Source organism: Carassius carassius, chromosome 2 (assembly GCF_963082965.1).
Source record: "Carassius carassius chromosome 2, fCarCar2.1, whole genome shotgun sequence".
Classification (NCBI taxonomy): domain Eukaryota; kingdom Metazoa; phylum Chordata; class Actinopteri; order Cypriniformes; family Cyprinidae; genus Carassius; species Carassius carassius.
The window spans coordinates 3,940,360-3,954,659 of record NC_081756.1 but is presented as its reverse complement, the minus strand read 5'-3'; the positions used below and the strand labels follow the sequence as shown (position 1 = coordinate 3,954,659).

Here is a 14,300-nt window from a genome sequence, read left to right as displayed (position 1 = left end):
CAGCCACTTCCGTATCGTGTGGAACAACAGCGGAACTAAAAACTACTCTTTCTGTTCATAAACCAGCCCCTTTTATATCTCTGCTTCCTTCCTGATCCTCCAATCGGTATCCAACACGTCCTCTTCCCACACCTGACGTGTATCTGGGATAATTTCGCCGCTTTGGGCCAACCGGAACAGAACTTGTGTTTCACTTAATTTAGTCCGGGCGGAAAATATTTCCCACACTCCAGTTCCGCTCGGATTAGTCACCCGGTGACAATAATGTTCATGTTTTGAGGCATTTTATAGTTATAGATGAACTAATCATTTACAAAACATTACTATGTATTAATAAATGATCAATAAGTGATGTGTAAATATTTTTATCTGTGTTATTAAGTTACAAATCATTTACAAGTGATTTGATGATGGTTAACGTATCATTTACAAAAACATAACTATACGTTCACAAATGATTAAGTAATATTTTAATGATTTACCAATCTGTCACAAGTTGATTTATTTTTTATTTTTTAATCATGAAATAATCAAACATATCCTTAGTAAATGGTTAATAAGTTAGTAGTTAATACAGTATATTATTAATCACTTATAAATCAATGAAATGTCAACATTGTACTATTATCTCACAGTGTTATAAAAATACGTCACTTATTCAAAACCTGTTGTATAAACGCTTGAATAAATCATTTATAAAACTTCCTACATCACCTAATCTAAAGTGTAAACTGCTCATCAATTGTAAATATTTTACTCATCATTCGTATCTTTCAGCCAGATTTAAAACATTTACAGCTGATGACTAGTTTACACTATAGATTAGGGGATGTACAGTAGGAAGTTTTATAAATGATTTATTCATGCATTTACACAACAGGTTTTGAATAAGTGAAGTATTTTTAAATCTCTGAGTGTTGACATTTCAATGATTTATAAGCAATTATTAATAATATATTAACTAGTAAATGAATTAGTAACTGTACTGAAAACAATGATTCATTGAGTTCACTATTTTTAAGATAAGTGGTTGCAATCAGTCAATTACGAAAATCAAGTCAAAATACTTTGAGAATAAAGTCAAAATATAATGAGAATAAAGTCAAAATATTATGAGAATAAAGTTGAAATATTTCGAGAATAAAGTCGAAATGCTTTGAGGATAAAGTTGAAATATTATGAGAATAAACTCAAAATGATTCTAGAATAAAGTCGAAATATTAAGAGAACAAAGTCAAAATACTTAGAGAATAAAGTAAAAGTATTTTGAGAATAAAATCGAAATGCTTTGAGGATAAAGTCGAAATGCTTTGAGGATAAAGTCGAAATATTACGAGAATAAAGTCAAAATGTTTTGAGAATTTAAATCGTAGAAATTAAAGTTATAATATTTTGAGAGTAGGCCTTTATTGTGCATGTAAATGTCCCATATTGAGAGCACCGGGAGAAGTTGCAGGCCACCAGAACTGATTTGAATATTGTTGCGTCAGGGCAACCACATCATTTTACTTGGATCAGGAAGAGTCAATTTTAAGGACTCACGGAAACATCTTAATTTCAAGAATATGATATTTGTCAACAGACTGAACAGGAACAACTTTTTATCTTAACATCAGCTCACACACCAAGTCGACATTCCTTCGGGGGGTGCTGTAGCTCTCTTATTTAATGCTTTTTTAAAATACACTACAAATATATGTGGGATTATTAGCAGAAATCATACCATGTGTCATACTCGCAGAGACAGTATGCTTGGAAATAATATTTCATATCTTCCATTGCAATTGGTATTTGTAGTGCGCCAGCCACCCAATTGCAATAAGATTAATGCTTTTGATAGACCAACTTTTAATGTCTAAGTTTTAAAAATAAGTTTAATAGAGAAACATTTTGGTCTTAAAATAAAAATGGTCTCGTATTATTATGACTTTATTCTCGAAACATTTCGACTTTGTTCTCGTAGTATTATGACTTTATTCTCGAAACATTTCGACTTTTTTTTCGTAGTATTATGATTTTTTTCTCAAAAAATTTGGACATTATTCTCATAGTATAACAACTTTATTCTCTTTGTATTAAAACTATTATCTTGAAACATTTCGACTTTATTCTCAAAACATTTAGACTTTGTTCTCGTAGTATTGCGACTTTATTCTCGAAACATTTAGACTTTATTCTCGTAATATTTCAACATTATTGTCAAAATATTAAGACTTTGTCCTCATAGTATTATAACTTTATTCTCAAAAAATATCAACTTTGTTCTCGTAGTATTATGACTTAATTCTCAAAAAAAAATTGACTTTTTTCTTGTAGTATTACGACTTTATTCTCTTGGTATTACGACTTTTCTCTTGAAACATTTCGACTTTATTCTCACAGTATTACGACTTTATTCTTGAAACATTTTTACTTTATTCTCATAATATTTCGAGTTTAATCTTGTAATATTTCTACTTTATTATCATAGTATTATGACTTTACTCTAGAAAAATGTTGACTTTATTCACATAATATTATGACTTTACTCTGGAAAAATGTTGACTTTATTCTCATATTATTATGACTTTATTCTCTTAGTATAACATTGCAGGTAACACATTTGACTGAAAATGAACATAAAAAAACGTAGAAAAGACTGGGTTGGACACGTGTACTCTTCCTCATTTAATAGTAGTAGCAGAAGGGTGGCGATACTGGTGCATAAAAATTGCCCATTAATATCAATCATGTTGAAATGGATGAAAGAGGTTGCTATGTTTTGTTGCATGGGGTTTTATATGGAGAGAAAGTCACTATCCTAAATGTATATGCTGCCCCTGACCTCGATCCTACATTCTTTACTAAACTGACTGATTTACTGTTCAAGTATCACTGTCTTTATATGATTGTTGGTGGAGATTGGAATTGTGTAATGAATAATATTTTAGATAAAAGGCCCACTATAACTAGTGCAAAACAAACTCCTAGACAGTGAGCTCTGTAACAAATGGTTGATGAGGTTGATTTAGTTGACATATGGATACAAATGCACCCTGGAGAGAAGGACTATACATTTTTTTTCAAACCCTCATAAAACATATTCAAGAATTGATTTTTTTCTGGTTACTAAAATAATATTGGAATTAATAAAATGGAAATATACATTTGTCGGATAAGGCCCAAATTAAAATTGAAGTTGCATTTACTTGTTTATATAAGAATAAAAATATCTGGCAGTGTAATAGATCAATATTATCTGATTTTAATTTCTGTAATAAAATTAAAACAAATTTAATGCATTTTCTAGAAATTAATGATAATGATGATACTGATCCAGCAAATGTATGGGAAACAACAAAAGCCTATCTTCGAGGCTTGATGATTTCATACTGTGTTGCTAAGAAAAGGAAAATTATTTACGAACAAAAAAGACTAGAGTCAAAATTACAAGAGGCTGAGACTAAACATGAGCACAGTCTTTCTGTTGAAAGCTGGGTTCAGGTTATGGCTGCCAAAAACAGCACTCAATTCATTGGAAATTCAAAAAACAGTAAGATAATTATTTTTACAAAAGTATAAACAGTATGATAGTCATAGATCTGCAAAATATTTAGCAAGCTTAATTAATATAAAAAAACGTAAGTCCGCAATATCCAAAATAAGAGATGAAAGCAGTAAATTGGTTTATACATCATGGGAAATAACAAATGTGTTTAAAGGATTCTTTGGAGATTTGATCTGAGAATACAGATAGTGAAAGGGATATGACTTTGTTTTTTCAGAAGCTTAAGTCACCTAAACTTGATTTGCAGGATAATGTCACTTGGTGCTAAAATTACAGTCGATGACATGAAAAAAACAATAAATTCCCTAAAGAATGGAGAAGCATGTGGTCCAGATGGTTTACCAGCAGAGGTCTACAAAACCTTTGTGGACATCTTAGCTCCTTTACTTTCAAGAATGTTTCAGTATGCTTATGTGGAGAAGAAATTGCCAAAGACAATGCAGCAATCTATTTTCATCAATACCAAAAGATCACAAAGATCCAGAAATCCTGCATCATACAGACCATTATCAATTCAAAATACAGATTTAAAGATTTTAGCAATTGTTTTGGCAATGCGATTAAATAATGTGATACATAAATTAGTCTCTAGCGATCAAACAGGCTTCATTAATATGTGACAGTCTAGCGCCAATGTAAGGCGACTGCTTGGGATATTACAGTATGTAGCATATAAAAAACAAAAGGCAGTGGCCATTGCATTGGACGCAGAAAACGCTTTTGATCACATTGAATGGAAGAATTTATTTAGTTTTAAAAGAATTTTAATTTAATGAAAGTTTCATTAACTGGATTCAATTATTGTATACAAATCCTCAGGCAGCCCTTTTGATTAATGGAACTACATCTGAGGCATTCTCGTTGGAGAGAGGAACAAAACAAGGATTTCCTTTGTCCCCTCTCTTATTTAACTTGGTTATTGAGCCATTGGCGGTATCAATAAGAATGAGTGAGGAGATAGAGGGCATTGAAATTAAGAGTAGTTGCCACAAGATATCACTTTATGCCGATGATGTACTTCTATTTTTGAAGAATCCTACCAAATCTATCACTTTACTAACAAAAATGATAGAAAACTTCAGTAAGTTTTCAGGATATAAAATAAAATACGAAAAATGCTTAGCTTTCCCGCTTGGCAATAGAATAAGCTCATTAAGCTTTCAAATCTGATAAAACAATCTTTTACCTGTAATAGCAAAAATAAAAACTGACCTTCTAAGATGGAATAATCTTTAATTATCTTTATTGGATCACATCAAGATGAATGTTCTCCCTCGCCTGTTGTATATTATCAAAATTCTGCCTATTTATTTTCCATCCAAAATATTTACAAAACTACACAGTGCGGTAGGAGTATTTGTGTGGAATAACAAAAGGCAAAGGATGGAATTTAGAATGCTTCAACTACCAATTAAAAGAGGAGGACTTGGCATCCCAAATTTTACATTTTATCATTGGGCTGCACAATTAAAATTTATGTCAGAGTGGATTAAAAAAAGCTTTCCAGATTTGGAAGGTATAGGTCTGGATAGGGTTCAATTAGAACACCTTCCGTTTATATGTTTTACAAAATTATATACCAAGATTAAGAAAAATTATATATTGAAAAATATCTGTAAATCTCTCAGTGCTGTTCGTAAATATTTTGGGCTTGACAAAGACTCATTGTTGACTCCTATTGCTAATAATCCAGATTTTAGACATACCTGCATCGATGCTGGTTTTAACGACTGGAGAGAAGCTAGTATCACAGGAATATTAGATGTTTACGCAGACGATGTTCTTAAGTCTTTCCAACAATTACAGTATGAGTTTAATATTCCCCAAGTCCACTTCTTTCGATATTTACAAGTTCTATCGAATATTATAAACAAGGTGGGAAGACGAATGTGCTTGATAGTATTTTATTAAAGGCACCTGCATTCAAAAGTAAAATAATTACATATATTTATGACCAAGTTACAGCAAATAATGAAGGTTCAATAAATATTAAACAAAGTTGGGAACTTGATTTTAGTGTTATACTGGAAGACCGGATATGGAGCAAAGTATTAGATCATGCAAGACAAATTACCAAATCAAACAAATCATATGAAGTACAATATAAAATTATTAACAAGCTGCATATGACTCCTTTAACTCGAAGTAAATATGACACATCTACAAAATTGAGTTTTAAGTGTAAAAGGGCAACTGGAACTTATTTCCACTTAATATGGACCTGTCCTTTAATTGCATCATTCTGGTCTTTAGTTGTTCAGGAAATTGAAAGATCTTTTGGTATTAAAGTACCATTGGATACCAGATTGTGTATCCTTGGTTTAAACAGTTGTGTACTGGGAACACAAACAACGTCTATAATGCTTTATGCTGCTCGCCTTTCCATACTTCATGTTTGGATTAAAGAACACCCTCCTACTGTAACTCTTTGGCGTGAAAAACTCTTGGCACTGTTACCATATGAAAGATGGCATTGGATGGAACTCTGGATACTTTTGTAAATGAGAGACGCTGGTTTCCCCTTAAACATTATTTTGGATGTGATTGGCAAGCAATCACATGTATTAATATGGATTGAAGGTTGTTGTTATTTATTTCATTTTTTTTTTAGCTCTCTCGTTCTTTTTTCTGTATATGGTAAGAAGAAAATATGAAAATAAACAGTAAAAAAAAAACAAAAAAAAAACGGCACTAAAACGCCGTCATATATTTAAGCTGTCTATTGCAAAAAATTAAGAAAAAATAAAACACATTCCTAAAAAACAAAAACAGCCTCAGATGATTGGCTGCTTTGATTTAAAATACTGCTGGACAGTTTTTTAGCAGGTCAGGCTGGTCAGGCTTTTTTTTTTTTTTTTTTGGTTTTAGATGGTTTTAACTGGACTAGCATAGAAACATGCTAACAACATGCTAGTAAATTGCCAATCATGCTAGAAACATGCTAACAAAGTGCTAGTAACTTTCTAATCATGTTAACAACATGTTAGTAAAATGTTAATCATGCTAAAAGTGTTGTCAACATGCTAGTGCAATGCTAACAACATGCTAATTCCGTGTTAATCATGCTAACAAACTACTAGTAAATTGCTAATCATGTTAACAACATGCTAGTACCATGTTAATAATGCTAACAGCATGTTAATCATGCTAACAAATCTTATACTTCCTTCAGATCATTAAAACTTTAAACTGAAGAACTTCTTAAGATATTACCATGTTTTAAACCTTTCTGGCCTGGCTTTTTCAAGACAAATTTAAATTTTGACATTAAATTTAACTCACTGAGTTGATAATGTAATATTAAATTACATTTCATTCAGTCATATTCATATTTTAGCCATATCACATTAACTCTTAAAATTCAAAAATATACAAAAAATATAAAATGAAAAACTTTTATTTATTTTTACAAAGCTATCTGAAATATTTAAAAAAATGTATGTCAATGAAGTGTTTGTTATTGTCATGGGAAGTAAATTGTAAACATTTACAATAATAGATGTATATAATGTATGTGTAATTGTGCTTGTTCATCGGCTTCCTTTATAAAAAATAATTAAAATAAAATAAAAAAATAGGTAACAACAACAACAGGAAAGTTAAACTATGCCTCCAAATTTAAATAGGATTTTATGATGTTGGATTTTATAATGTAATGATCATTCTGATGTTGGGAAAGAGTCAAGAGATGAGATTGCTGGTTGTAGTTTATTTGAGCTGCTGTTGTTTACATTTTTTTATGTTTAGTACAAAAGGATAGTAGATATATTATACATGATCTTCACACCTTTAAGAATAAACAATATTTCATTGAGCTAAGGCATGTGTTCGCTAACTCACATTGAACCAGCCATTTCTAATCTAAAGACATGATTAATACATCAAATGTAAAATGGGAAAAACTGAAATAGCCACACCAGCAAATTTATGTCCTTAAATCATTAATTTAAAACTTAAATTCATGAATTATCTTATAACATAATACACTGTAAAATCTAATAAGTTGGGCTTACTTAAAAAAAGCATGCAAACTGATTGCCTTGAAAAAACTAAGTAAAGTGAAATAGGAATAGTATTAGATAGTAATAGTACAAGAGTTCTAGTAACTAAAAAAGAACTGTAGGGGGTACTTGATCCTTTCATTTAGGTTTACTCATGACTTAGTATAGCTACTCACTGACTCCCAGAATGCATTGCGCAGAATAAATTATGCAGTTGTTTTGTTTTAAAGTTGTTGTTTTTATTTGCCAATTTTATTTGCTGTCTTGTGTCAGCAGTAGCACAACAAAAAGAGCAAATAAAATGGCTATTGTTACAATTAATGAAAATAAATTAAATTTAATTGTTACCATTGTTGTGATTCACATGATGAATGTTTAAGTCTGTGTGTGACTTCAGCATATTACCACTCACTATTTAAGAATTATATAAAAAGCATATCAAGGTATTTATGAAAAACAAAATCTCAAAAAGGTCATTATTAAACACATACATAAAAATGCTTTAATAAAAAAAAGGTCATTTTATAGAAGCAACCTATTTATTACTTTTCTTTGAAATCAGATAACTCTGATTTCATGATGCATTTCTCCATTAATAGAGAGAAAATTATAGTAACATAAATGAAGTTTCAAGTGCCCAACCAAAGGGAATGCTAATCACTATAATGGTGAGCTAAAAAAAAAACCCCGGCAATTAGCAACATATTAGTGCACTGCTGCCTCTCACTGGTTTATTAATGTCATTGGTTCCTTAGTGGCTACTTGAATATTTTAAGTAAGTGTCACTCAAAACAGTAAGTAAATTGTTTTATTTGCCTTGAAAGTAGCTAAAACTTAATAAAACCTAGTAAGTATAACGACTAAGTAAAGATAACTAATTAAATCTAAGTAAGGTAAACTATTGGATTTTACAGTGTAGAAGGAAACTTTATAAATGTATATCCAATGATGAGTAAATTATACCCTTTGACCCCTCACAAAATGCAGTTAACACATTAACATATAAAAATGTTGAAGTAAGTGAACAACAAAAAGAGATAAAAAAATAGTTTGTAAAAGCAAAACATGTTAACAGCTATTCTTGCCATTGAAGCTCTTAAAATGGATCAAATAAACCCACAGGAATCACACTCAATAGAATACATCAACAGAAACTGATGGAAAACAGACCCTCGACAGAACAATTTAGTCAATTTACAGTTGACTGAAGAAAATATTTGAACAAAACAGACAAAACAAAAATCATCTGAGCAAGAGATTCCCCTCTGGTGCGACTGACTGCTGAGACTAAAGGTATTATATATGAAAAATGATTGTTTAACAAAGTGATGAGTGAAAATGAAGTTAAAGGAAGTGAACACACAAGCACTTGTTTCCTCACATGAAGGTCTGTGTATCCTTTCACTCTTAATATCTGCTGCAGATGAAGTTGAGTTTGTCAGTTTCAGGACGGCTGATCCAGCGCTGATCTCCTCCAGACTGAACTGCTCCAGATCTCACTGTGTGTTCACAGTCCTCCTCTGATGTGCCGTTCCCTGGAGCCCAGTTCTGATAGCACACGGTCTCTCCACTCACCCAGAACCAGATGCCCACAGTGCAGGAGTGACGTAAACCCAACCACAGCTCCGCAGTAGACGCCAGGTGTACCACGTTCATCACACGACGCTGAATCTCTTGTGAATGAACCGAGACCAGATCCACATGATTCTGTCTGCAGTATCTCAGAGCTTCAGACCACGTCAGATTCTCTCTGATCACAATCAGTTTATCTGGAAACCAAACAGAGCACAAGCAGAAACTAGAGAGAGACTGATCAAAAACATCATCAGAACAAACACTGTGGATGAATTTGTCATGTCAGACATGTAGCGGGAACTTTAAGAGATCTGGAGGAGATGATGTATTGTGTGTTTCGTGAGGATCTACTCACCTTCATGACACACAAAAGGAAACTGGTTGTTCTTACAAGAGATGTCCAACCATCGTCCCTGAGCGCTCTTTTCAACAGCTGTACAGTTTTCATCACCTCCATCATTATTAGGTTCACCAGTGTTCCAGTATCTGAATGAAGAGTTACTGTGATCTGACCACTGCCATGAGTCTCTGAACAGACCGATCCAAGCTTCAGATATCAGACTGTCATTCATGATCTTCTCGATCTGTTGATTCTCATCCTGGTTTCTCACACTGACCAGATCAATGTGATTCTGTCTGCAGTGACTCTGAGCGTCTCTCCAGTTCATCGTCTGATTGACAAAGACGAGTCTTGTGTTTGCTTTCAGAAAACACATGAAAATATATTTGTGAATCAGTCTGTTCATTATTATTATGCTGCTTTACAGTTTGGATGTGAACAGGAGAATCAGTGGAAACATCAGAAACACATTACATTCAAAGACTGATTTTGTTGATATAGCATTAAATAACATTTGTGATTTTCTTTGATCATTTTATAGCCACTTTCTATTTCTCCACTACATTTCCTTTCACGTTTCTCTAAAATACTGGATTCAGACACAAAGAGCTTTATGAGCATCTTGCTCCTATAGTCTGATTTATCATTTATTTGTTTTTCTTAAATCATTATTGACATTGTGTCCTATGTAACCTCACTTATTTCAGGGTTTGTGTTGAGATACTGAAAGATGAGTATAGTCATATCAAGACAACACTTTTATTGTCAACATCACCACAGCACATGTGTTTTGGTCAGTGAAATTCTTGGGAGCTTCCTCCAGAAATTGCCGAAACAAATAACATATAACCATACAGACTTCAACAGGTGCAAATGTGCAATATGCACATACATATAGTAAATACACACAGTGTACTATTAGACAAACTTACAGTTAACACTACACATTATACACTATACACAGACTGTACACATTCTACATTATGTAAACATATATACGCATAAAGATATGCTAAGGTGAAACAGAGTGTACGTGAACTGGATACAGAAATGTCATGGATGTGCATCGGATGGTATACAGTTGTAATGGGTAGGTTATTGTATAAAGTGCAGTGTGTATGTGTAGTCCAGTGTTGAACTGTTGGAGTTAAAGTGCAGTGTGTGGCATACCATATTGTGTGAGGGTGCTGTAGGATGTATTAGTTCTGACTGTTCATTAGTCTGATAGCCTCAGGGAAAAAGCTATCCCTCATTCTGCTAGTGCAGGATCGGATGCTGCGGAGACGTCTTCCTGAGGGCAGCAGAGAGAGCAGACTGTGGGATGGGTGGCTGGAATCACTGATGATCCTCTGAGGTTTCCTTATACACCGCCTGGTGTAGATGTCCTGGAGCGAGAGAAGCTCATCTCCAATAATGTGGCTGGCAGTTTGCATGACCCTTTTCAGAGCTTTATGGTTGTCAGCAGTGCTGTTTCCGAACCATGCAGTGATGCAGCCCATCAGGACGCTCTCTATAGTACAAGTGTAGAATGTTCTGAGGATGCTGGGGCCCATTCCAAACTTCCTCAGCCTTCTCAGGAAGAAGAGGCGTTGATGTGCCTTCTTCAGCACTGCATCAGTGTGTGTAGACCAGGTGAGTTCTCACTGATGTTAACGCTGAGGTACTTGAAGCTGCTTTCCCGCTCCACAGGTGTCTTGTCGATGGTGATGGGTGTGTGTTCTCTGCTCTGTCTCCTGAAATCACCACCAGCTCCTTGTTCTTGTCGATGTTGAGTGAGAGGTGGTTCTCCTGACACCATTTAGTCAGGGTCCTCACCTCCTCTCTGTAGGCCGTCTCATCGTTGTTGGTGATCAGGCCTATCACCGTTGTGTCGTCAGCGAATTTGACGATGACGTTGGAGCTGTGTGTGGCTGTACAGTCATGTGTGTACAGGGAGTACAGGAGTGGGCTGAGGACACAGCCCTGAGGAGCACCAGTGTTGAGGGTCAGCGGGAATAAAGTATTGTTGCCCATTCTGACCACCTGACTTCTGCCTGTCAGGAAGTCCAGGATCCAGCTGCACAGAGATCTGTTTAGTCCCAGAGTGTGGCAGGCACTATGGTGTTAAATGCTGAGCTGTAGTCCACAAACAGCATTCTCACATAAGTGTTCTTATTTTCCAGGAGGGAGAGAGCAGTGTGTAGAGTGAAAGCAATAGCATTATCTCTAGAACGGTTGCTTCGATATGCAAATTGTAGTGGGTCCAATGAGGCAGGCAGCACAGAGCAGATGTAATCTCTGACGAGTTTCTCAAAACACTTACTGAAGATGGGTAACGGGCCTCCAGTCATTTAAGCACGTTTTATTTGTTTCAAACATCTACTTAAAAAAGGATAATTTCTGAGAATAATGATCTTCAAACAGCAGACTGTCATGAAGTATGTCTAAAAATGATGTCAGGATGTGCTGTTAGATATTAATGACCTTACATGTTTGATTAAACCAACTATTTTAAATATGATAACTCAATACAGGTGAATATATTTCTCTGACAAAATAATTATAGCTCACAGGAAAACACAACATCATCAGTTATTAATACTTTGTTCTCTCTTGTTTTTGTATGTGTCCATAATTACTTTGTATGACACCGTGACCAGGAAATAATCTCCACACAATTTGCCATCTTTCATTGTTTTATCACAAATTAACTATTGACTTCAATCACAACAATGCAATATGCTAACAACATCTTGAATACATAACATTTGAATAAATGTTGATGTCAATTTTCCAAGGTCAGACATCAACTTTGACCCCTACTATATGTCTGTTAAATTGATCCAATTAATTAATTAATTCCCAAAACAATGGGTTGCTATTTTTGATTTCATAATTTATAAATATTGCTGAGAAAATAAAAAGCTCTCTAATGACAGATTTCCACAGTTATTCCATGAGACAGGAAAATATCAACATGCGTTCAATGGCAAACTTTTTTCAAGTTTGTCTTTACAGAAACTGACTTCAAGTTGTCTTTATTTATGACCACATTAAAAAGTAGAAGTAGTTAGTATTGAGTCTGAACTGTGTCAAGCTGAGGTCAGGAGTTCTGGAGAGCCGCTGTCCAAACCTAATCAAAGCTCTTCACGATCTCCTGAACATCACCAGCTCAAACAGGTTTGTATATTAACTTTACAGGACAGCAGGTCTCCAGGAGTAGGGCCGAAAACCTGAATATGATGCATCTTTTTATAAACTAATGTTTGTTGTCAATGAAGGGAGATGCACTCACTGTTATTGGATGAACTGCAGATGAAAGTCAGGGACTTATCACATCCCACAACATGCCATTCTCCATTTCTCATCATAGAACAATTGTTATTTTCTGATTGTCCAGTCGCCCAATTCAGATAGATAACAGGTTCACCTGAAGACCACTGCCATTGATCACAACCCGTCTTCTGCAGCCCAATCCAGAAACGTTCATCAATCACACTCTTCATCAGCTCCTTCATGTCGTTCATGTTGTTAGCGGTGGCCAGATCTGTGTATTTCTCTCTGCAGTATATCTGAGCTTCAGTCCAGGTCTTGTTCTCATTTATAAAGTGATACTGACGCTGAACACATTCAGATACGGAGCAGAGAGCTGTGAAAGAGAGACGCTGCTTTAATGCTTTTCAGAACATGATCAAACCTAATGAAACTAGAAACCATAAATAAAACCACAAACACTCACCAACGAGAAGAAGAATGAAATATAGAGTCTGCTCCATTTCTGAGAAGAAACAAATTGAAAAACTCAGAATCTCTCATTTTCATCTTAAAGTGAAACATTATGAACTTTTAAAAAAGCATTGTAGCAGTGTAATAGGATTCATAACAATTTAGACAATATCTCAAAATCTAATTTAAAGTATGAAGAAGTGAGTTGTTCTTACTTTCGGTCGTGTTTTCTGTTCTGAGTCTGATGTTTCTGTCAGCAAATTCAACTCATATGATGATTATATCTGCTCTCATCCGTCATGCAGCACGTCACTTCATTTGTTTATTACTCGAAAACACCTTTTGCATATTTCATTTCCTCTATATTTGTGTACTTGTCCATCCTTTTCCCTCATTTGCATATTGATGTTTGTGATCAGTCAGTATTATTAAATATGAAAATGGACCTCAATCAACAAAATTACATATTATGAAAAATATTTGTTTATGTTTTAATGTTCACAACTAAAAAGCTGTTTTAATGTTATAGGTGGCCAGCATAACAGTTTGAAAATCATTTTTATATTTTTCTGCTGGAACACTTTTTTTATCTGGTGCTGAAACAAACAACTCCACTAATGAGCCGACTGATGAGGGTTGAGTTAACTAGTGAAGACAGATGATACTGGTTACTGAGAGCCTTTAACACCCCTCCGTTTGAGACTCCAGAGTCTGGGAGGAAGGAATAAGTGTGATTACTCAGAAATATTTTGTATGGAGGGAGTAAAAAGACAAAGAGGAAGAAGAGATTCTTCTGTTCTTATGTTTTCTCCCCTCTTCTGAGAGCTCAGACCCCTGGTGATGAAGATGAGACCACAGCAGACATCAGCAACAGAGATGAGATGAAGAATCTGGTCATATTGTGTGATTATTCTCCTGAGGTTTGTTTATAATGTTAGGCAAGAGTCTCATTATCCCATCTGAAATAACATCTGCATCTGAGAAATGTGTTTATTTTTCTCTGTCTAAATACTTGATTGTGATTGGATGGAATGCAAAGATATATATATATATATATTATTATTATTATTTTCCTCTTTGAGAAAACTTTTTTTTTCATACTACTGTTTATTTTGTGTTTTTTGGTTGTTTA

The 14,300-nt window shown here is 34.1% G+C and overlaps 1 protein-coding gene across 1 annotated transcript; it reads right to left on the bottom strand.

Annotated features, from left to right (window-relative positions):
* Window positions 1-8,476: 8,476 nt before the first annotated feature.
* Window positions 8,477-13,316, bottom strand: LOC132100409 (macrophage mannose receptor 1-like). The gene is made up of 4 exons (XM_059505806.1): window positions 13,182-13,316; window positions 12,753-13,091; window positions 9,479-9,823; window positions 8,477-9,317 (listed from the first exon to the last, which is right to left on the bottom strand). The coding sequence occupies exons 1-4, from the start codon at window positions 13,216-13,218 to the stop codon at window positions 8,956-8,958; spliced, it is 1,083 nt and encodes a 360-aa protein (XP_059361789.1). The 5' UTR covers window positions 13,219-13,316; the 3' UTR covers window positions 8,477-8,955.
* Between the last annotated feature and the right edge of the window lie 984 nt (window positions 13,317-14,300).